A 22,705-nucleotide genomic window follows, 5' to 3' on the forward strand; every position below is an offset into this window, starting at 1 on the left:
AACGAGAGAGCCCACGTGCCGCAAACTACAGAGCCCATGCACCCTGGAGCCCGCGCACCACAACTAGAGAGAGAAAACCTGCATGCCACAACTAGAGAGAAGCCCACCTACTGCAACTAGAGAGAAGCCCGCGCACCACAAGGAAGACCCGACACAGCCAAAAAAATAAAGACGAAGAAAAAAAAAGTGGTGAGAGTGGATATCCTTGTCTTGTTCCTGATCATTAATTATGATGTTAGCTGTGGCTCCTTTATCAGGTGAAGAAGTTCTAATTTGTTCTAAACACTCTAATTTGTTGAGTGTTTTTAACATGAAGGGATATTGGATTTTGTCAAATGCTTTTTCTGTGTTTTGAGGTGATCATGTGTTTTTTCCCCTTTATTATTAATAAGGTATATTACATTGATTGATTTTCAGATGTTAAACCAACCTTGAAAACCTAAGATAAATTCCACTTGCTCGTGCTGTACAGCCTTCACTCCCTGCTCGTGCAGAGCTTCAAGGTCAGCCATATATCACCGATATTAGGGCCTTTGCAGGTCTTTACTGGGCATGTACTCAGTCCTGCATACACACATGACCGTCTAGATTTTCTAGATTCCCAGGAAAATGTGGGAATTTTTAAAACTCCCATATTCTCCTATTTCTCCTTTTTTAAAAATATTTTTTTATTATTATTTTTTATCAGCCTCTTGTCAGCCCCAACTCATAACCCTGCCTCAGGCAGTTGTGTTGCCCCTGACTTTTTTTTCTTATAAACACCAGGGGTAGGGCTGTTCACAGAGTGACCTTTGAGTGAGATCAAATAAAGACAAGCCCTAAGAATGGAGCTTTTCAGCCAGCTGCCAGACAGGTCAAATGGTGATAGTTCTTTGGGGATGCGGCTTTTGGGGAGCTCCAGACCCATCTGCCTCCTCCACCTGCTGTTACGCTGCTGCTTTTCACAAGTACCTTAGCCAGAAGGCTACTGGTTTTCAAAGCTAATGTGGAGCCAGGAGAAGGGGAGGGGATTAGGGCAAATTAAAAAGCAATAAAGATCACTGAACAAAGTTTTAGCTGTTGTTCTTGAATAAATGCTCCTTGGATTGTTGTAAGTCTTTAGTTAATTTCAGAGTTCTGAAAAAGTTGATTTTGACGATTTTTGCCAGTGTTCTCGTTGCTTTATTGGAGGAGTGGTTTTTCAAAGATCCTTACTCCACCATTCCAGAAGTGCACACCCTTCTCAGGGCTTTTCACACTTGATGTTCCTTCAGACTGGAATCATCAGCTCTTCAAAATGTTCCTTTTTTCTTTCAGGTCTCAGTTTACCCCAGGTATCTTGTCACCCCAGAGAAGCAATCTAAGAGCATCTTAAGTTTGCCCTAAGACAGCACATTATTTCCTTCATAGCATTTATTACAGTCTAAATATCTTGTCTTCTCCAGCAGAGTTTATGCTTCAAGTAAGTTTTTTTTTGGCCACGCTGCGCAGGCAGTTCCCCAATTGGAGTTTGAACCCAGACCACGCAGTGAAAGCCCAGAATCCTAAACACTAGGCCACCAGGGAACTCCCCAAGTAAGTCTTTCACTGTAAAGATCCTCCAGGGCCTAATGCCAATTATTGTTCTTAATTTCTAGTGGCAGTAGTCTGCAGATATACGTGCCTTTAACCAGCAGCACTCTGTAACCCAGGTGTCAGGCACAAGAGGTTGGACCAATCCCAGGTTTAAGGACTTACAGGGTGAGGAGCTGGTGAAAGCTTACGGTTGAGGGAGGTAAAGATGCTCATGTGTAGGCACCAAAAAACTGCCAAGGGTATTATTAGAGGAAGAGACAGTGAGTCAGGACATAAAATCTTCCAGGCACAAATTGGTGAGAACTAGAATTTATAGGTAAGTTCAATAAAGAGGAGCAGTGACTGTTGTAGTCTTAGATTCAAAGTTTGGTTTTTAGGGAGGATAGAGTAAGAATGGTCTGAAATTGGCAATGAAGACCATGGAGCACACCTGTCTCCCATCTAGAGAACAGCACAGTCATCCTCCACTTGAGAAGGCTGACAAGAAAAGAGAAAATCCCGAAAGAAGCAGATTTATGTTAAAAGGAAACATTCAGAGAAGAGGGTGAAGATATACAGGATCTTTCTGATGAACACAGGACACAGAAGATTTTTAGAAAATGAAGAATGGTGGGAGATGGGTTTAAAAAAGATAATGTAATACCTAGGTCAGGATTAGAGCATGGGTGATAGGTATAATCTGGGAGATGATTTTTTTAAGGTGACTAATGAAAATAGGGACAAAGGCATAAGACAATTAATGTTAATGGTCTCAAAGCACATGGAGTGATGGTCTGGCTAGGAGGACAGCAGAAGAGAGGATCTTTCCAGGATCACACAGCATCATAGAGCCCCTGTTTGACTTCTGCTAAAGCAAGAGTAGAGACTTGGAGGGCATGGTGTGGGACACAGAGAACTGTCTTGCTCTGATTTCAAGAACTCCAGAGTCTGTCTTGAATATTGCCCCAACAGAGATTCAGATGCATTTATTAGTTTACCTTTCAAGTACATTAAAAAAAAAAGGCTCGAGTTCAGGGTTTTTGGGCATCAGCCTTCCATCTTGCGTGGCCCTGCAAGAAACCTCTTTCTGCTCCAAACTCCAACGTTTTGGAATTGTTTGGCTTCTCTGTGCGTTGGGCGCAGCAATTTGTGTTTGGTTACATCTCTGCTAAAAGAAGACGAAGTACAGACCACAGTGTCTAATGATCTCCAGATGCAGACGACGGTGGCGGCTACAACCCAGAAAAATACTCAGCTCATTTACAGCGCCTCCATGTGAGCAATATGCCACCTACTTCTGCAAGACGTCGAGGTTGTTGAACACCCCAGGTAGCTATAGATTCCACTGCCTCGAATGGGGGACGCCAGGACCGGCTGTTTCCTGCACCACATCCACCCTTACCAGCCCAATGAGTACCTGAAGGCCTTGGTAGCTGTGGGGGAAATTTGCCAAGACTATGACAGTTTTTTGGTGGAATGCTGTGGAAAATTGGAATTCAAAAATCCCACTGTTTCTATCACATTGAGGTCATCCACAACGCGGAAGAAAGTGGCTCCTAATATAACTTCCCACAGTGCCTCTAAATTACATATAGACTTTAGGTGAATTGGATCTGGGTAAGGCTTTGCCTTTATGTGGAAGTTTGATGTTTTCTCTGCTTTTCTGGCATGGTATTGACATGGTGTTTTGAAAAGTAATTTACTTTCTAGTAATTTCAAACGTACAGACAACTTTACATACATAAAATAAGTCTAATAACTTGATTAAATATATTCCTAAATATTAATGTTGACATTATTTTAAATGGAATTTTTTGTTTTTTGTTTTTTTTTAATTAATTAATTTTTCGCTGTGTTGGGTCTTCGTTGCTGTGCGCGGGCTTTCTCTAGTTGCAGAGAGCAGGCACTACTCTTCCCTGCAGTACGCGGGCTTCTCACTGTGGTCGATTCTCTTGTTGCGGAGCACAGGCTCTAGGCGCGTGGGCTTCAGTCGTTGTGGCTCGCGGGCTCTAGAGCGCAGGGTCGATAGTTGCGGTGCACAGGCTTAGTTGCTCCGTGGCATGTGGGATCTTCCCTGACCAGGGCTCAAACCTGTGTCCCCTTTATTGGCAGGCAGATTCTTAACCACTGTGCCACCAGTCCTAAAGTGGAATTGTTTTCTTTCATTGTAAGTCCTAAAGTGGAATTGTTTTCATAAATTCTTTTTCAGATTATTTATTGCTAGTGTATATATATGACAGATTTTTGTGAATTGATATTTTGTCCTATAACTGCTAAATTAGTTGACTAGCTCAAATAATTTTTTGTTGTTATAGGAAGTTTTATAAGATGAAGTTTTATAAGATGATGTGATCTGTGTTCTGTGAATAAACACAGTTTTAATTTTTCCATTCACACATGGATGTCTTTTATTTCTTTCCTCAAGACTCTGGGTAGAACTTCCAGTACACTGTTGAATAACTGTGGTGAAGGCCCGCTTCCTGGCCTTCTTCCTGATTTCAGGAGTAAATCTTTCAGTCTTTAACACTGAGCCAGATGTTTGCTGTGGCTTTGTAAACTACTCTTTTCCATATTGAATAAATTTCCTTTTATTCCTACTTTGAGTGTTCGTATTATGAAATAGCACTGGGTTTTGATTATAGCTTTTTCTGCAGTAACAACAACAAAATGCTCATGTGAAACAGACTAGCTGAGGGGGTGGACCACTGGGTTAGGTGGATAGAGGAGTGAGACCATGGTGGGTGGGGGTGGGAATTATCAGTCCCATTCTCTTCTAAGCTTCAGACTCATCTTTCCAAATACTTTAAATACAAAGATTAGCACCTATGTGTCCCACAGGCAATTCAAACTTATCCTAATATTGAACTTTCCAGAAACCTGCCTCTCCTGTGTTCTCTATTAATGGTGGTGTCACCCCACCATTAATGTGTTTTCCCAGGGAAGAAACCTCATGTCACTCTTCTCTCATCCCCTTAATCCAGTATATCACAAAATCCCATCACCAAACAAATGTCCCTTGAATCCACCTTCTTCTTTTTGTTTTTTTGGGGTTTTTTGGTTTGGTTTGTTTTTTTGGCCACACCAAGTGGCATACAGGATCTTAGTTCCCCGACTAGGGATCAAACCCTGCCCCCTTCAATGGAAGCACAGAGTCTTAACCACTGGACCGCCAGGGAAGTCCCCCCTTTCTCCTTTTTATGTCCAATGCAATTGCCTTTTCTTTTTCTTGTGCCAAGGGGCTGGGGATGGAGAGATGAATGACATATGTGCACTATGTTCTTAAGACCTTAGTCTACTGGGAAAACCCACTGAATACAATGTTAGTAGAACAATAATTTACTCAAATTACCATTCAAATATTTACTGAGTACTTATTAAATGCCAGGCATTATTCTAGGTGTTGGAAATACAGTAGTGAACAACACAGTTCCTACTCTAATGCTTATTATATTTTAGTGGGAATACAGATAATGAGCATGTAAAAACAATGTTAGTATTGAGTAGAGAAAAAGGAGTGTTGCTATTTAGAGAGCGGGCGCAGGGACTTCCCTGGTGGCACAGTGGTTAAGAATCCGCTTGCCAATTCAGGGGACAAGGGTTTGAGCCCTGATCCAGGAAGATCCCACATGCCGCGGAGCAACTAGGCCCGTGCGCCACAACTACTGAGCCTGCGCTCTAGAGCCAGCCCGTGCTCCGCAACAAGAGAAGCTACCGCAATGAGAAGCCAGCACACCACAACAAAGAGTAGCCCCCGCTCACCGCAACTAAAGCCCGCGTGCAGCAAGGGAGACCCAACACAGCCAAAAATAAATTTTAAAAAAACCTGAGTGGTGACACAGACCCTACAGCCCACAAAGGCTACGGTATTAACTTACCCTTTACAAGAAAAGTTTGCTTTATGCGCTCTCCCTAGGTTCCGTTCATTCTGGTAGCTTTGGCTACCATTTATACGCCAACGATTCCCAAAGTAACACCTTCTGTCCAGATCCCTTCTCTATGGATGGACCAGACATGACCATCCATCTGCCTGTCATTGCCACGTGCGGTGGTCACCAAGAACTCAAAATGCACACGCCCAGACCAGCTCCTACCTCAGCCTACCCATTCCCACTAAGTGGCACCAATAGTCATCCAACTGGTCACGTGAGGAATTCGGAATCCTTAACACACCTCCCGCCCCCTAAACCAAACCCTTCAAAACAAAACCCAAGTCCCCCTCTCGTTTCCACCTCTACTGCCTTCCGCACTTCTCCAACGCACTCACAGCTCTCATCCAGGACTACAGCAGTAGCTTCTAAAACGGGTCTTTATAAGACGTAAATAAAACCAGGCAAGCCCCGCCCGAATTGTGCCCTGGGTCTCTCAACCTCCCCCCGAGGGGCGCACAGGGCCGGGCTCTGCTGCACCCCAGCCTGACCCTCGACCGGGATACAGCGCCCTCACGACCCTCTCAGGTCCAAGACCTCGGCGCCCCGCCCTCCGACCCAAGGCCGCTCTCTGCGGCGCCCGGAAAATACGTCAAGAGGCGGGGCTACGTTTTACAAACGGAACCGTGACGCTTTGCGTTTTCTCTTTTCAGCCAGCGCCGAGCGATGGGTGAGTGGTTCTGTGCTTTGGGGCCTTGGTTGGGGAACGAGTTCAATCCGGCGCCATCCTGCCTCGCAGCCCAGCCGGGAGCGCGGGCGCCCGGGCGCCGGGCAGCGAGCCTCCGCGAGGAGGGTGATGCGTGGGCTTGGGCCGCCCGGGCCGCTCCGGGGGCCGCACGGACCGGGGCCGCGAGCGGCACCATCTTGGCTGCCAGGGTCGGGACGGGAAGGGGCCGGGCCGCACGCGCGTGATGACAACTTGGAAATGCTGTGACCTCCCGACTGCGCTATGGGGGAGCCAACCTTGGAGAGCTGAGCGTGCGGCCGCCGGCGCGGGGCGTTGGGCTGGTGGGCCCCGGCCCCGGGCTCCCTAGCTCAGGCTCCCTCGCCCCGCTTCCACACGTAGGCATCTCTCGGGACAACTGGCACAAGCGCCGCAAGACCGGGGGCAAGAGAAAGCCCTACCACAAGAAGCGGAAGTATGAGCTGGGACGCCCCGCTGCCAACACTAAGGTGCGTGCGGGGCGTCACCGCCCGGGAGGTCTCCCACCTGCTCTCCGCGGTCCGCCTGAATCTTTGTGGGGTTCTGCGATTTGCTGTAGGGACTAGGCGGCCTCCTCGCCTTTGCGTGTTGGGTAAATACTGAGAGATTGCATGATGACAGCTACTGTGTCCTAGTGGTACCTGCAGGGCGCCTGGAGCGAGTGGGCTCTTCAGTGATAGTCAGAAACCTGGAATTTTTGTTGCACGGAGACTTAATTTTCAGTGTTTGGAATCAGGTTTTAACTCTTGGAGGTAACTAGGGTGATGAAGAAGTATCCTTAGGCGTGGTTGTGGCCGTCTTGGTCACCTGTGTGCCACTTGCCAATGCTAGGACTTGTCATAGTTACACTGACTGTTACCTCCGTCCAGCCCGGGTTCCCTTCCCTCTCTCTAGCTTCTCCTTGATAACCTACTTCCTGTCTCCTTGTGTTTTCTAGATTGGCCCCCGCCGCATACACACAGTCCGTGTGCGGGGAGGCAACAAGAAGTACCGGGCCTTGAGGCTGGACGTGGGGAACTTCTCCTGGGGCTCCGAGTGTAAGTGAGGCCCTGCAGGCGTGGGTGGGAACTCAGCACCTAAACGTTTTCTAAGCTTCAATAAGTGCTTTTAGCAGGAAGTCCATGGCCTGAACCAAGATACTGAAATTTCTCCTGTTGAAAGACCTTGAGGTTCTGGAGCTTTCTCTCCATCCTGTCCTGCCTTTTAACTCCTGTAGCTTCAGGGATTGGGGCTGAATCTAGAGACCATGTATGTGTGGGTGTCAGCCACGTCTGGAAAGATGGGTGTGTGGAAGATGAGCTTATGCCCTATGGCTCTGTAAAGGCTTAGAGTTCCCATCTCCTTAGGCCCTGCTAGGGCGCAGGTGGGGGACAGTTAACCTTAGGTTCACATGGCTTGATTCTGAATTTCTCCTGTGAGCAGGCTGTACACGCAAGACAAGGATCATTGATGTTGTCTACAATGCATCTAACAATGAACTGGTCCGTACCAAGACCCTGGTGAAGAACTGCATCGTGCTCATTGACAGCACACCGTACCGACAGTGGTACGAGTCCCACTATGCACTGCCCCTGGGCCGCAAGAAGGGGGCCAAGCTGGTGCGTGTTTGGGGAACCAACTTCCTGTGGGGGGAGGGGAGGCCGCCCTGATTCCAGCCTTCTTGTGATGAAAACTCTGTCCAGTTCTGCTACTGAAGGGAGAGATGAAAGCCTTTAGTGCTGAGGAAGGTGGCAGGGGCATGGGATATGCAGTGTTGAAGGCTATGACATTCCTTCCCTGATATAGGGTTTGGGGAGGCCCCACTAACCCATGTGTGTTCCCTTTATTCAGACTCCTGAGGAGGAAGAGATTTTAAACAAAAAACGATCAAAGAAAATTCAGAAGAAATATGATGAAAGGAAAAAGAATGCCAAAATTAGCAGTCTTCTAGAGGAGCAGTTCCAGCAGGGCAAGCTTCTTGGTGAGATGGCTTTTGCATTTGGCGGAGGGGAGGGTCCCAAGATACGGTGTGCCCTCTGTAGGTTAGAGAGTTTGGTAACAGCACACAAGCACAAATCAGAATATTTGGTCATCCAATTAGTTTGAAGCTGAAATGGAAAATAGTGGGCAGGAGCCCATAGGCCTGAGCTTGGTTTTTGCCTCTTGAGTTTCAGGAGTATTCTGAGAAGTCTGTGTCCAAGCTTAGGGGGTTGTCTCAGTGATGAAAACTTTGTCCAGTTCTGCTACTGACTTTAAGTGATGATAAAGTATATCTGAGGAGACAGTGGGCTTCATGCCTGCCCCCAGGATACCTGGACCAACATGGACTCTTAAGGGGATACGTAGGTGTGGGTAGGCCCACAGTGTCATTTTGCTAAGGACCACATACTCTCTTGCAGCTTGCATCGCCTCAAGACCAGGCCAGTGTGGCCGAGCAGATGGCTATGTGCTAGAGGGAAAGGAGCTGGAGTTCTATCTGAGGAAAATCAAGGCCCGGAAAGGCAAATAAATCCTCTTCCTTCCTATCTTAGCTCATGTTATAAAGGTGTTTATTGTTCTATGCCCTGTGTTTGTGTATTTGATTTTTTGGCACACAGTAGAGTGCCCCAACTCCCTTTGCCTGCCTCTGTTTGCCCAGGCCTATTATGTGCCTTTCTATAGCAGGAGGAACATTTCTCATCCCTGAGGCTGAGTTTCAGTGGCATCAGGGATGTGGCATGCAGGCTGAGGAGAGACTGTATGAGGGAGGCATCCCAGCACGGGGCCCCCAACAGTATTGGGCTGTTGACTGGACCATGGTTGGAACCTGAAACCATGCTGCTTCTATAAGCTTCTCTTAGAGACCCTTTGTGCAGACCTTGGTTTTAGGGGTTTATTTCAGGTTCATGGATGGTCTAGAAACCTTGAAATTGTGTTCCAGATTTCTGCATTGTTGAACAGGTTATACACATTTACATAATCTGTATGCTGTCAGCTTTTGGATGTCTTTCTGAAGTTAATTTTCCTTTGAACCCTAATCCTTTCCCCTCTCATTACTCAAAAGTATGTAATATTACCAGTGATGGCTGCTGAATCTCTAAGGGTCAGCTCTTGTCTTCAGTTTAACTATATTGTTGTCTGTCATCAACTTTTAAAGATGGTTTAAGCTCCATCTTTCTAACTAGCCCAGACCTACTTGACACCTGCATTTGGATATCATAATCGGACTCTAAAAGGTCACCATGTTCAAAACTGATCACGTTCTTCAGCTTTCCCTTTTCAAACAGTTTCTTAATTATTTGACTGCAGCAAATAGTGGTCTTCATATGACAACATAAATCTTACGGTCATCCTTGGGTCATAACTCCCACATCTAATGTCACCACATCTTGTTGCTTCAACCTTTAACACCACCTCTACTGTTCTGGTCACATCTCTGCATCCTACTTGCTCTTCTGTTGTCCCCAGTGCAATCCCAGCTATCAGTGATCATTTTTAAAGATATGGGGTTTTTTTTTTTTTTTGCGGTACGCGGGCCTCTCACTGTTGTGGCCTCTCCCCTTGTGGAGCACAGACTCTGGACGCGCAGGCTCAGCGGCCATGGCTCACGGGCCCAGCCGCTCCATGGCATGTGGGATCTTCCTGGACCGAGGCACGATCCCGTGTCCGCTGCATCGGCAGGCAGACTCTCAGTCACTGCACCACCAGGGAAGCCCAAGATAAGATTTTTTTTTACAGGACATCCCATCTCAAAATTCCTACCAGATGGTATGGAACTCAGTGGGACGTGGTCCCTTCTATAGTGACTGCCATCCTGGCCTTACTGAACATATGTTCACTTACTATTCCCTGTGTTGGGAATACTTTCCATCGTATACCCACATTGCTTATTCCTTCCAGGTCTTTGTTTTGTTAGTCTAGTGAGTTCTCCCCTGATCACAGGATTTTAAATTGTACTCCCCTCCATGCCATATCCTTTGCCCCTGTTTTTTCTCCTTATCTCTTAATTTGGCATAAATTTTGCTCATTTTATTTGCTTGTCTTTTTTTGCCCTCTATTAGAATATATCTCCAGGGGAACAGGGATGTGTTTCCTTTGGCATCTCCAGTACCTGGAAAGGTACATGGCAATATACCAGGCACTCAAATATGTGCTTAAGTTAATGAGTTCTAAAGAAAAAAGGTTTTATCCAGTTTAAAGTTGTTGGAAAGCACATGTCTTAAGAGCTAAAGAAGTACAAAATCTAATCATCACCATGGCTATATTGCAGACTTCTGTGAATAGACGTTGGGAAAGGTGAACCCCCTTTTCTAGTACAAAAACTTAAGGACAAAAAGTCAGTCCAGTTCTCTAAAACCTTACCATTGGCTCTGGGGAGACCTGGCCTTGGCCTTCCCACCCAGTGATCTTCCCTTACCACCTGAACATTAGCTGATGTTTGCTGAGCTGTGTGTTGGGCATGGCACAGCAACACTTTGCCTTCATCTTCTAATTTGAGCTCTACAAGGCATTGATGTTTATTCCTCCCCTCCTTCACCCTCTAGTCAGTCCATAGGATAAGGGGTTCTTTTTCTAAAGAGCCTTGAATTCATCAACTATCCATCTGCACTGCCTTCATAGATGACCATTCTTACCCTGGAGCAAGGCTACCTCTTCTGTAGACCCAGCAAAACACCTCAGGTTCCTTCTGAGTGAATGGTGACCACAAGGTGCTTTGTCTTCACAGTATAGATTTGTCGACCAAGGCTGAGAAAAGTTCAGTATCCCCTGTCACCCAGCAGGAAAGTAGAAGCCAGCACTGTAATCCTGTCAGTCAACAGGAGGCTGTGCGTCCTCACGACCTCTGCCTACACTCTTCATGCCTCCCTTCCTTTGAATTCTGGCATTTGTCTTCCTTTGGCCTTAATGTTCAGTTTTGGCATTCGCCAATTTCTTCAGTGGTGGCTGAGCTTAGAAGGCAGGAATCTTAGAGAAACTCAGTTTAGCAGCAACTCTAATATAGCGCTCTGTGGGGCTGTTTTCCACAATGCCCCCTCTTATTACCATCAGCTGAGTGCTGCGGTCCTACCGCAGAGATGGATGGACCTGCAGCTTTCACCCCTTAAACTGTCCTTTTTCCCTGTTTGGTTGGTGGGAGCAGAGAAGGGCTTGGTTCAGATGCTGGAAGTCTAGGCTGGGTGGTGTATGACTGCCCTCACGTATCAGTTGAATCAGCTTCAGGGCAGACTCTCAAACCCTCATCTTTAGTCCATTGGCAGAGCATTCCAGTTCAGTTTTAAGCAATTTTAATTGCACAATAATATATTTTCATTGTAAACAAAAAATTGAATATGACAGATGAAGCAAAAGTACCCCAGCACACACTTTGACCCCTCATCAGAGTGAGGTTATCACAGTAAGGAATATCCTAAACATCTCTTTATGTATGACTCAAATTGTGATCCCTGGGGCAGCAGCAGCAGCATTCCCTGGGAACTTATTAGAAATGCAAATTCTTGACCCCATCCCAGATTTAATGAATCAAACGCTGGGAGTCATACCCAAAACTTTAACCAGCCCTTCAGTGATACTGATGCTCCCTCAAGAACCGGCCTAGCCCCACATTGCGGAGGAAATTAATCGTGCCCCTTGGCTCTAGTCCTCTGTACCTCACCTCTTGTATCCTAGCTTCACCTCCCCCAAGCCAAAGTGGATGCATTCCTAACTCTGGTTCAGGCTCTTCTGCCTTCTCAAGGGTCGTCCCTAAGTGCTCCGGCTTAGGGTGCATGGAAGTGCTGCTCTAATAGCTCCGGAGGGCCTAGGGGAGGCAGCCAGATGGCTCGGCCCCGCTGCCTCTGCTTAGGGCTCCTGAGCCTCGTCCCCTGACCCCTCCTCCTCGATGCGGTCCGCGGCCTCGAGGTCGCCGCCCTCCTCGGCCCGGAAGCGCAGCAGGTGAGGGGTCCGAGGGGCTCCTCGGATGCGGCCAAAGTTCCGGAGGCTGATGGCTGGCGAGGGCGCTCCTACGCCCAGGAAGCGGCCGAGCAGCGGGGTCTGCGCGGCAGTCACCGGCCGGGCTGGCCCAGGGGACGCTTCCACCTGCAGGCTCTGCTCAGGGTCGTCGCTAATGCTGCAGGTGGGCGGGAGGGCGGTGTGAGTGAGCCTCTGGCAGCTGGGGGACCGGCTCCCCAGAGTGGGGCCTGGGGCAGGAGGGACCGAGTCCTGGGCACCCCAGAGGGTGGGTGGGGAACTGGGGCCCATGTGCTGACTCAGGTCCTGCCTCGGCCTGCGTGGGCCACTCACCGCAGGTTGAAGGTGGAACCCAGGAAGGAAGGCCGCAGTGACTCGGCCACAGTGGCCACAGTGTAGGGCGGCTGCGCTGAGTCCTCATCCCAATATGAGTCCTTCTCCACAGCAGGCAGGTTCTGGTACATGTCATCCACGGAGAGCAGGGACACCTGGGGCGGGCAGCGGGTCACAAGGATCCCCCTCTCCTGCATACCTGGGCTGAGAGCTGGCAGGGAGGGAGATCCTGACTGCCAGTGAGCTGCCACCAGACCCCTAATCACCTGCAAGTTGCGGTCTATAAGCTTGTTGGTTTCAAAGTCGTCATCATCCTCACCAAAGGGATTGATGATCTGTTCTGCCACCTGCAGGTGATGGAGTGTTTCCTGGGCTTAGAGCCCTATTTTCTAACCCCAGAGTTGGGGTGGGCCGTGGGCCCATGTCTTGACCACCCGAAGTGCCCACCTTGAGCCAGCCAGCATAGAAGAAGAACTGCAGCAGAGTGGTGAGAGGCACGTACATGTCCAGGTCCCCCAGGGCTGGCCCTGGCTCCAGAGGCTTCTGAGGTTTCGCAGCCCCTGCCTCTGACTCCACGAACTGGCGGCCAACCAGGGAGAGGGCAAAGAAGGAGTATACTGCTATGGTCACCACCTGGAGAAAGGGAAGCCAGGCTAAGTGGGGCAGGGAGAAATGCCACCCCTGCCCCGAGGGCCAGTGGCAGATCTAATAAGTATAATAAAACATGTAGCAAGGTGTGGCAGCACCAGATAGGAGGGGATCATCTTAGTGGGGTGTCCAGGGAGGCTTTGAAGATGAGCCTGTGGCTGTTGAGTGTCTCACTGGACCAAACTGCCCCAGGGCAGGTGCCATCTCTCATTCTCAGTGTCACACACAGCACAGGACGTACAGTAGGCACTGGGACTGGGGAGGTGAGAGGCAGTTACTTGGGTGTAGACGAGGGGGATGCTGATCCAGTCATAGTGGAACAGCATGCTGCACTTGGCCCGGTACTTGTTCAGCTCCTGGTGGAACAGCAGGAAGAGGAAGTCAGTGGAGGCGAGGAAGGAAGAATGGGGAGGGGACAGGGGAGCCCAGCACATGTTAGGCCTGGGCCAGGTCTAGAGGCTCATTCTGCTTTCAGAGGTGTTGTCAGGCTGCGGTGACTGTGATGGAAAGCAGTTTAGCAAAGTAACTGCAAGGACAGAGCCTGGAGCCAGGTCTGAGCATGGTTCCCAGCTCCACTAACTAGCTGTGTGACTTGAGCAAGTTTCTTTTCACTCTGTGCCTCAGTTTCCTCACTTCCTCACACTTGCAAAAGTGTGCTGTACATAATTGGCACCATGTAAGTGTTAAGCACTAAAATTATTATTCCAGTTCGCAAAACTAGGGGGAGGAGGGCAGATGGGCCTGGTCCTAGGCTGACTCACTTCCAGGAGCAGGCAGAGAGCAATATCATCACGGATTCGCCCATCCCTCCGGGCCTGGGCCGCCAGGTTGGTGAACCAGACGCAGGGGACCCAGTACTTATTGAAGTCAGATTTCAGGCTCTCAAACTTTTTCCTCTCTTCCTGGGACATGAAACCTGCAGGGATGAAGTGAGAGGGATGAAGACTCACTCATCCTTGTCCCCGGGGACTCACCGCCTTGGGGCCCTGGAGCTCCCCCTAGTGGTCAAACCTCCCCTCCCGGGAGGCAGGTCCGGTCCCGCCCGCTCCAGGGCTCCCCCAGCGCGGCACCTGCGTCCACCACGTGCTCCATGGTGGGGAAGCGCTTGAGCACGCGGGTGCTGACCGAGCGCAGCACCAGTACCGACGCCAGGTTGGCGTAGCGGATAAGGGTGCGGCGCAGCAGGCGGCCGCGCTGGTCCACGCCGTGCACGCTGGCCGAGATGACGCACATCAGCTGGTCCGGCAGTGGGATGCTTGTGTACTGGGCCCACCAGCGGTTCACCACCAAGGTCACGTAGAAACCTGGTCACCATCATGGGTAGGGGGGACGGGAAGGCAAGATGGAGGTCTCAGGAGTCAGCGTGTCCTGCCCCCACCCAGAGCGCGTGGTCCAGGCCAGGTGGAACCAAGGCAGGGGGAAGGACACATTGGCTCCAGCACCCTGCCTCTCTGTCAGGGGGACAGCCTCTTCCTCTTGGTCCCTCCCTGATGTACCAACCCAGGCAGGGAGGAAGAAGAGTGCAAACCTCCTCAAGCAGAAGAGAAGTGATGGTTCAAGTCCAGGCAATGGTTAACTCTGAGCCCTGCTTCACATGGGGGTCGGGAGGGAGGTGTCACCTCTCTCCAGTTCTCCTCCAGTACCCAGAGGGTTGTGAAGCCAGCAGGTGGCTTGGGCCTTGTTTGGAGTGAGGGTCCAGCACGTGATAGGCAGGGCCTAGTCCTCTGGAAATCCTGGACCCCGCACGCAGCTCCCATGCCTGCTGAGCCTGCTCTGGTTGCCCTCCAAGCGGTTCCGCTGGGGTAATTCTGACCCTCAGAGCTAGCAACCCAACCCAAAGGTAAGGAAAGATGGTTAGGAGGCTACAAGGGAGAACCCCTGGTTCTTTGAACTTACCTAGTACAAAGGACAAGGGGATGAGGTCTGCAGAGCGGTTGCAGTATCGAGCCACCTGAGCATACACATACCTCTGTTCCTGGGTCAGCAACAGCCTGGGGAATGTCAGGTGAGGCCTGGGTTAGAGGGAGGTAGGCAGCCTAGTCACCTGCAGGCCAGCCCTGAGACCCTGCCCTCACCCTCGCACCGGTAGGTGATGCTGAGCAGAGCATACAGGACGATGAATAGGAGGAACTCCTTGTAGAGGAGCTTGTAGATGCTTCCCCTCCAACGGAGAAGCAGGCCAGAGAAGCCTCCGAAGCGGGCCTCCGCTACTTTGAGGGTGTATGAAACTGTCATGGTGCTGCGGGCCTGGGGCAGAAGGTTACAAGAGCTGCTCCCAGAGCTGTCCTTCTGCCCCAGCAAACCTCCTTAGCTTGCCTTCTCATCACCCACCTTAGATCCCCAGGCAACCTTCCTTCAACTCTGGTCACCCGCCACCCAGCCTTCACCCTGTGTCAGTAGACAAGGGGGAGGAAGCTGCAGAGCAGACAGAGCACACACCCACCCCCTAGAACTCAGTGGTGTGTGGGTCAAACCAGGATGAGGTAGGGCAAAGGGGAGCTGAGGTCTACACCCTCTCATGCATGAAGCTTCCCCAAGCTCCTCTTCCACTTGCAGGGCTAGGAGTAACCGGGTCCTGAACTGTTGAGGACAGGAGATCCAGCTCTAGCCCAGACCCATGCACATTGGAGTCTTGCTCTCGAAGCTGATAGCTGGTCTCTCAATGCCCAGGGCACTCTCACCCGCACCCCACATCTACTTACCTGCTCTGGACAGCAGCCTGTGCTGAGGAAGGGGAACTGGGCTAGCCTTCACCCCACAGCACTTAAGTACCTCCTGGGCCCATAAAGTTTGGCTGGACTGAGGTTATCATTGATGGATTGAGGCTGTCACCCAGCTTTCCCTGGTGCTGGGAACTGGATGTGTCTCCCTATGCCTGCAGGGCTGGGCTGGCCTTTGAGTGTCATAAATGCCATCATCATTGACCCCACAGTTCACACCATGTCCTTGAAGCTAGGGTGACAGGAATTACTGTCCCAGCTCCAGGTGAGAAGACAGATGCATGATTAAGTGTTATAACAGCTGCTGATCGCAGAGCACTGACTAAGTGACAGGCACTGTGCCAAACACCACTACATCACACCTCTGACCTGTCCTGGGAAGCTCCTTCCCCCACACTGTGAGCTGGTTCTCAATGCAAGTGTTTTCTGAAGAGAGGAAGCATGGAGAGGTGGTTAGGAGCACAAGCTTGAGAGACAAACCTGAGTTTGAATTCTAGCTCTCTGTAACCTTGTCCAAGAGACCTAATTTCTCTGAACCTCAGTTTCCTCCTTTGCAAAACAGTATCAATAACTCCTTCCTCACAGGGAAGTTGGTAATATTCAGAGAAACAATGCCTGGAGCCTGGAGCATGCAGGCATTTATCCTGGGCGGCTGTTACCATGAAAAGCCAAGTCTTTTCCCTTTGGTTTCCACCTACTGGTCCATCCACTGTTTGCATCCCAGAACCAGGCAATCCTGCAGACACTGAGAAACAGAGACCTTTCCTCTGATGCCTGTCCTGCCTGTCCCTGAGCCAAACAGTGCCAGGTCCTGGCTTTTAATCTGGGTATAAGGCCTCTGAGATGCCCCCCACTTCCACCTGCCATCACCAGCCTCTGGCCTCACTCCTTTTCACTGCTTCTTTGAGGTCCATCCTTGCATCAGTTAATCATACTGGCCTATAATCCATCTACAGAGAGATCTCCCCTCCAGCCCATGAAACCCTTGAGGACAGGATTGCATCTGATTCATCTCAGTAAAGCTGGGGAGGACTTGAACCCAGGCAGGCTTTTCTTTTCTTTTCTCTTTCTTTCTTTTTATTCTATTTTTAAAATTTTTATTGGAGTATAGTTGATTTACAATATTGTGTTATTTTTTGCTGTACAGCAAAGTGAATCAGTTATACATATATCCACTCATTTTTAGATTCTTTTCCCATATAGACCATTACAGAGAATTGAGGAGTTCCCTGTGTTATACAGTAGGCTCTTATTAATTATCTATTTTATATATAGTAGTGTGTCTATGTCAATCCCAATCTCCCAATTTTACTGCCCCCATCCCCTTGGTTTTCTACATCTGTGACTCTACTTCTGTTTTGTAACTAAGTTCATTTGTACCCTTGTTTTAGATTCCACGTATAAGTGATATCATATGATATTTGTCTTTCTGTGTCTGACCTCACTCAGTATGACAGTCTCTAGGTCTATCCACGTTGCTGCAAATGGCATTATTTCGTTCTTTTTTATGGCTGAGTAATATTCCATTTATGTATGTAATACATCTTCTTTATCCATTCTTCTGTCGATGGACAGTGCTTCCATGTCTTGGCTATTGTAAATAGGGCTGCAATGAACATTGGGGTGCATGTATATTTTAACCTGAGGGGTCCCCCTCCCCAATTTTTATAAGAAACTCCCTGGATGAGCAAGGTCTGGAAGCCAACTCATGGTTTGACAAGTTATGTTCTCCTTCCAGGGCCCAGGTGAGATGTCCATATGTGGAAAGAACAGGACTCCATGTGTGTGTCCTGGAGGTCTGGAAGACCCAGGACCTGACCTGGGAAGGGCAAGATACCAGCTCTGGGGCCTCAGCTATCTTGGCCATGCAGCCCCTTCCCAAGCTCTGATCTGTGACTTTTCTAGAGCATTCTGGGCTGCTTACCACTTAAAGAGTCTCTGGTACCTGGGAAGCCAGGCCCTGGGACTGTGGGAGCTCAGGCCCTGAAGTCCTGGTAGCTTCTCTCTGACAGTGCTCCCTGAGGGCAGACCAGCTGGCTGCATTTCAGACCTCAGCCCCCATCCCCATGTGAGGCCCCCTCACATCTGCCTGTTACCAACTCTCTGGATCACTGGGCTGTGAATTCCCACAGAGCTGTGGGTAAAGGTACAGAACCTGAAGGCTCGCCCCAGGAGGGAGCAGTCCCCAGGCCCCACCCAGCCCCTCCTTCCTCAGTCACTTTATCTCCCTTCCCAGCTGCTGTCAGGTCCCTTTGGTTTATGGTCCAGGAGAGGGAACCACTCCACCTATAAATCATTTTCCCCACCCTTCTTTATCCTCCTCTGGCTCTTGCCTCTCCTTCTCTTCCAGTCCTAACCACCAATGCCCACTCCCCTCCTCACAACCAAGAGCTGTATATATGACTTGGCAGTTTACAGCATGGAGTCTGGAGCCAGACCGCCCAGATTTTTAAATCCGGACTTCACTGTGAACTACCTTTGTGACCTTGACCTTGAGCAAACTGTTTAACCTCTCTGTCCTTAATTTCCCCTTGGGGAAACCGAATGATAGTATCTATCTCACAGAGTCGTTGTGACTATTAAATGAATTAATATTTATAAAGCGCTTGGTAAGCATGAAATGCTACTGTAGCTATTAGCATCTCTCTTCTTTTTGGTCCAGCTCTTTTACTTCCACCTCTGCCACCACCAAGGACACCTGAGATCTCCTTATTGCTGAATCCAGTAGGCCCCTCCTGAGTCCTAACCTTACTTGGTATCTTTCATTCTTGAAAGACTCCCTTGACCTCTGTGACCTGATACTGTCAAGAGATTCTGACTCTGAGCTGCCAAGGGGCAAGGAGTGTGGGATACGTGCTCGACTAGCAGTGGGCCTGAGAGCATCCTCTGGGGGATGGAGACCCAGAGAGGTCAGAAAAAACTCAGCTTGGGCAGGGGTTGTGAGAGTCTTGGGGGGAGGAGAAAGGGCACTAGTAAGAGGGACAGGGAGACATGGAGTAGTATAGGAGGACAGATGCAAGGTCAGAGAACTATGGCTCTGAGAAAACTCAAGCAGGGGAATTTCCTGGCAGTCCAGGACTCCGTGCTTCCACTGCAGGGGGCACGGGTTCGATCCCTGGTTGGGGAACTAAGATCCCACATACCACGCAGCCAAACAAAAAGAAAAAGTCAGGCAATGATGAATAGTGGAGTCAGACATCTTGGGTTCAGATCTTGGCTCTGCCCCTTGGTAGCTGCATATGACCTTGGGCAAGAGGCTTAGCCCCATGAGGTTCGGTTTCCTCATCTGTGAAATGGGGATAATAATCACATCCACATCATAAGGTTACTGTGAGCAGTCCAGAAGATAAATGCTTAGCCCCATGCCTGGTATGTGACAGGTGCATAAGATCCCTTAATGGCAGCATATGTTACACTGAGGGAGGAGGCAGAACAGGCTGCCAGCCCCTCCAGTTACAGCATCAGGAGGATGTCCTCCTGATGCTGTGGCTCCCGGAGGAGGACTCAGGAGCCTTGTTAACCTCCCAAGGGGAGGAGCCAGTGATGGTTACAGAATATGCCACCCCAAAATATGCCACTCTGGCATATTGATTATTTTGAGCCATAGGCACTTGAAAAACAGCAAATGCAGGGAGAGGTTTTCTCTGAACTCCCCTTAACTGCCTAAAGACAGAGCCTCCAAAAGGAACTCAATGGTCATAAATCCCCTTCCTGGGAGTTTCATCTCATATCACGGGAGAGGAAATTAGAATTCTATATCATATCCAGGCCACTTTTGTCATAAACTATCATACCTCCCATTCATTCTTCTAAGGGCCCATTCATCTTTCCTAGAAATTATTTACTCTCCCCTAAGAGGCCTACATTCCCCTCCCCCTTTCTCTACTCAGATGGTACTTTAAAAAAAAAATTTATTTTATTTTTGGCTGTGTTGGGTGTTCGTTGCTGCGCTCAGGCTTTCTCTAGTTGCGGCGAGTGGGGGCTACCCTTTGTTGTGGTGCACGGGCTTCTCATTGCAGTGGCTTCTCTTGTTGCGGAGCACAGGCTCTAGGCGCATGGGCTTCAGTAGCTGTGGCACGTAGGCTCAGTAGTTGTGGCTCGCGGGCTTAGTTACTCCACAGCATGTGGCATCTTCCCCGACCAGGGCTTGAACCCATGTCCCCTGCATCGGCAGGCAGATTCTTAACCACTGCGCCAGCAGGAAAGCCTACTCAGATGGTATTTAAGCCTAAATTCTAAGCCACATGGGAGAGTTATCCATTTTTCCCTGGATATCTCCCATGTATACATAAGCTCTACGTGTTAATAAACTTGCTTTTTGTTTTTTGTATTGTTCTTGTTAATCTCTTTGTTGAAGAGTCCTGTATGGGTTAATTTGTTGAGGGAATCCAACTTTAGGTAGTGTGGTTGGGGAGACCTCTCTGAGGTGGTGACATGTGAGTTAAGCCAGAAAAGATGAGAATGAATGAGTAATAAGTAAAGACTAGGGGGAAAGTATTCCAGACAGAGGGAATAAATGTGCAATGGCCCAGAGGTAAGAACAGGTATTATGTGTGAGGAAGAAAGAGAAGGCCTGGCTGGAGCAAAGTAGACAAGAAGAGATTGTTTAGAGAGTTAGGCAGGGCCTGATTATGGGGAATTTTATAGACGGTTGCAAGGATTCTAGATTTCATTCTCAGAGCAATGGGAAACCACTGAAGAGTTACTTGTAAGAAATGTACCAACTAATGTGAGATGATAATAATAGGGGAAATTCTGTGTGTGCGGGGCAGGGGCAGGGGGAAGTATACGACAACTCTCTGTACTGTCTGCTCAATTTTTCTGAAAAATCTAAAACTGTTCTAAAAAATAAATTCTACTAATAAAAAATACAAAACTGAAAAAAAAAAAAGAGTCCTGTATGAAAACCTAAGATGGATGGAGCTTTGACTTCTCCTAACCCCCAGTACCTTAGATTGTGACTATGTTTGGAGATACGAACTTTAAAAAGGTCAAGTTAAAATGAAGTCCTGAGGTAGACCCTAATCTGCTCTGACTGATGTCTTTAAGAGATGAAGCAATTAGGACACATAGAAAAAGATCATGTGGGACCTCCCTGGTGGTCCAGTGGTTAAGACAAGACTCTGCGCTTCCACGGCAGCAGGTGTGGGTTCGATCCCTGGTCTGGGAACTAAGATGCCACATGCCGCGAGGCACAGGGTGGGGGGGGGGCTCCGTGGGGCTCCAAAATAAAAAAGATCATGTGAAGTCAGAGGGAGACTGACACCATCTACAAACCGAGAAAGAGGCCTCAGAGGAAATCAACCTTGTCAATACCTTGATCTTGACCTTCCAGCCTCCAGAAGTGTGAGAAAATAAATATCTGTTGTTTAAGCCACCTAGTCTGTAGTATTTTGTTATGACAACCCTAGAAAACTCATACAAAGACATTTTGCTTTATTTTCCAAATATGAAATTGAAATATCAGGACTTCCCTGGTGGCGCAGTGGTTAACAATCCGCCTGCCAATGCAGGGGACACGGGTTCGAGCCCTGGTCTGGGAAGATCCCACATGCTGCAGAGCAACTAAGCCCGTGCGCCACAACTACTGAACCTGTGCTCTAGAGCCTGCGAGCCACAACTACTGAGGCTGCGTGCCACAGCTACTGAAGCCCACGCACTTAGAGCCCATGCTCCGCAACAAGAGAAGCCACCGCAATGAGAAGCCCGCGCACCGCAACAAAGAGTAGCCCCCGCTTGCTGCAACTAGAGAAAGCCCAGCAACAAAGACCCAACACAGCCAAAAATAAATAAATAAATAAATTTTAAAAATTGCAATATCAAATATGCCTTATCAAACTATACATGCCTCAGTCCCATTTCCCCTGTGGATTTGCTCTTTCTGGCTTCACCTCTACCATCTACCCGCCTAGAAAATTGCTGACCTGTAGAATAAAGACCAAACTCTAGAGTATGGCACTTAAGGCCTTCCTGCCCACCCCCATTCCCCTCTTCCCCTTACTCCTCTGAACTACTAATATTTCTCCACCTCTCTGGCTGGTTTGGTTCTCCATTCAGGGGTCATGGAGGGCAAGGTGAGAGAAGCAGGCTCTTGTGGGCCTGATGAGGGACTGGGTGGGATATCCATATGGCGAGAGGTTGAAATGGAGATGAGACTAAAGGCAGGGAGACCAGCAAGGTGCTGTAGCAATTATCCCAACCTGAGAGACTGTGACCCAGATTAGGGTGCTTGGGGAAGATGGAGCGAAGTGCATAGATTTCAGAGATATTTGGAAGATAAAACTGACAGGAATTGGGTACTCAATAAATATTTGTTGAATTTCCTGACTACTGTCTCTAAAGTAAGCTCTTTGGTTGCTCCTATGTTTAGTTCCTTCACAGCACTTTTCACAGCCTGCAGCTACCTTGTTTATATACTTGCCTATTATCTGTTTCCATCAAGCAGAATGTAAACTAAATGAGGGCTGCAACCTTGACCAATCTTATACACACAGTGCTTGGCACTTACTAGGTGCTCTCAGATCTTTGAGGACTGAACAGGTTAATAATTGATTGGATGGTACAGAGTGAGCACAGAGAGGTGAAAGGACAAGCCCAGGAAGAAGCCTGTGATCCTGGGATTCAGAGGGGTTAAGATCCCACCTTTCTACCACCCCACACCAGTCAGAATGGCCATCATTTGAAAGTCTACAAATAACACTTTTCATCACTTAAGAGGCTGTGGAGAAAAGGGAACCCTCCTACACTGTTGGTGGGAATGTAAATTGGTGCAGCCTCTATGGAAAATGGTATGGAGTTTCCTCGAAAAATTAAAATAGAGTTGCTATATGATCCTGCAATCCGACTCCTGGGCATATATCCAGAGAAAACTATAATTCGAAAAGACACATGCGGGACTTCCCTGGTGGGGCAGTGGTTAAGAATCCACCTGCCAATGC

The 22,705-nt window shown here is 48.9% G+C and overlaps 2 protein-coding genes and 4 non-coding genes across 6 annotated transcripts; 5 read left to right on the top strand and 1 right to left on the bottom strand.

Annotated features, from left to right (window-relative positions):
* The first annotated feature begins 6,108 nt into the window (after positions 1–6,108).
* RPS8 (ribosomal protein S8) lies at positions 6,109–8,706 on the top strand. The gene is made up of 6 exons (XM_065878241.1): positions 6,109–6,129; positions 6,526–6,632; positions 7,100–7,199; positions 7,585–7,760; positions 7,993–8,122; positions 8,541–8,706. Exons 1-6 carry the CDS (start codon positions 6,126–6,128, stop codon positions 8,648–8,650), a joined length of 627 nt encoding a protein of 208 aa, XP_065734313.1. The 5' UTR covers positions 6,109–6,125; the 3' UTR covers positions 8,651–8,706.
* Positions 6,363–6,442, top strand: LOC136140807 (small nucleolar RNA SNORD55/SNORD39). The gene has a single exon (XR_010657665.1). It is a non-coding gene; the product is annotated as a small nucleolar RNA SNORD55/SNORD39 (small nucleolar RNA).
* On the top strand, positions 6,917–7,020 carry LOC136140871 (small nucleolar RNA SNORD46). The gene has a single exon (XR_010657675.1). It is a non-coding gene; the product is annotated as a small nucleolar RNA SNORD46 (small nucleolar RNA).
* On the top strand, positions 7,821–7,888 carry LOC136140864 (small nucleolar RNA SNORD38). Its single transcript, XR_010657674.1, has one exon. It is a non-coding gene; the product is annotated as a small nucleolar RNA SNORD38 (small nucleolar RNA).
* On the top strand, positions 8,355–8,423 carry LOC136140853 (small nucleolar RNA SNORD38). Its single transcript, XR_010657672.1, has one exon. It is a non-coding gene; the product is annotated as a small nucleolar RNA SNORD38 (small nucleolar RNA).
* A 3,218-nt stretch (positions 8,707–11,924) lies between the features above and the next one.
* On the bottom strand, positions 11,925–15,282 carry BEST4 (bestrophin 4). The gene is made up of 9 exons (XM_065880602.1): positions 15,131–15,282; positions 14,944–15,038; positions 14,118–14,351; positions 13,809–13,963; positions 13,326–13,403; positions 12,847–13,032; positions 12,666–12,746; positions 12,400–12,554; positions 11,925–12,226 (listed from the first exon to the last, which is right to left on the bottom strand). Exons 1-9 carry the CDS (start codon positions 15,280–15,282, stop codon positions 11,959–11,961), a joined length of 1,404 nt encoding a protein of 467 aa, XP_065736674.1. The 3' UTR covers positions 11,925–11,958.
* Positions 15,283–22,705: the final 7,423 nt, after the last annotated feature.

The sequence above is a fragment of the Phocoena phocoena genome, chromosome 1, assembly GCF_963924675.1.
Source record: "Phocoena phocoena chromosome 1, mPhoPho1.1, whole genome shotgun sequence".
Classification (NCBI taxonomy): domain Eukaryota; kingdom Metazoa; phylum Chordata; class Mammalia; order Artiodactyla; family Phocoenidae; genus Phocoena; species Phocoena phocoena.

Coding starts and splice junctions, on each gene's coding strand:
- BEST4 (XM_065880602.1), bottom strand. CDS start 15,282: ATGACAGTTTCATACACCCTCAAAGTAGCGGAGGCCCGCTTCGGAGGC. Junction 12,555..12,665: donor TTATAGACCGCAACTTGCAG/GTGATTAGGGGT, acceptor TGCCCGCCCCAG/GTGTCCCTGCTCTCCGTGGA. Junction 12,227..12,399: donor GGTTCCACCTTCAACCTGCG/GTGAGTGGCCCA, acceptor GCCCACCTGCAG/CATTAGCGACGACCCTGAGC.
- RPS8 (XM_065878241.1), top strand. Junction 7,200..7,584: donor CTTCTCCTGGGGCTCCGAGT/GTAAGTGAGGCC, acceptor TCCTGTGAGCAG/GCTGTACACGCAAGACAAGG. Junction 7,761..7,992: donor GCAAGAAGGGGGCCAAGCTG/GTGCGTGTTTGG, acceptor CCCTTTATTCAG/ACTCCTGAGGAGGAAGAGAT.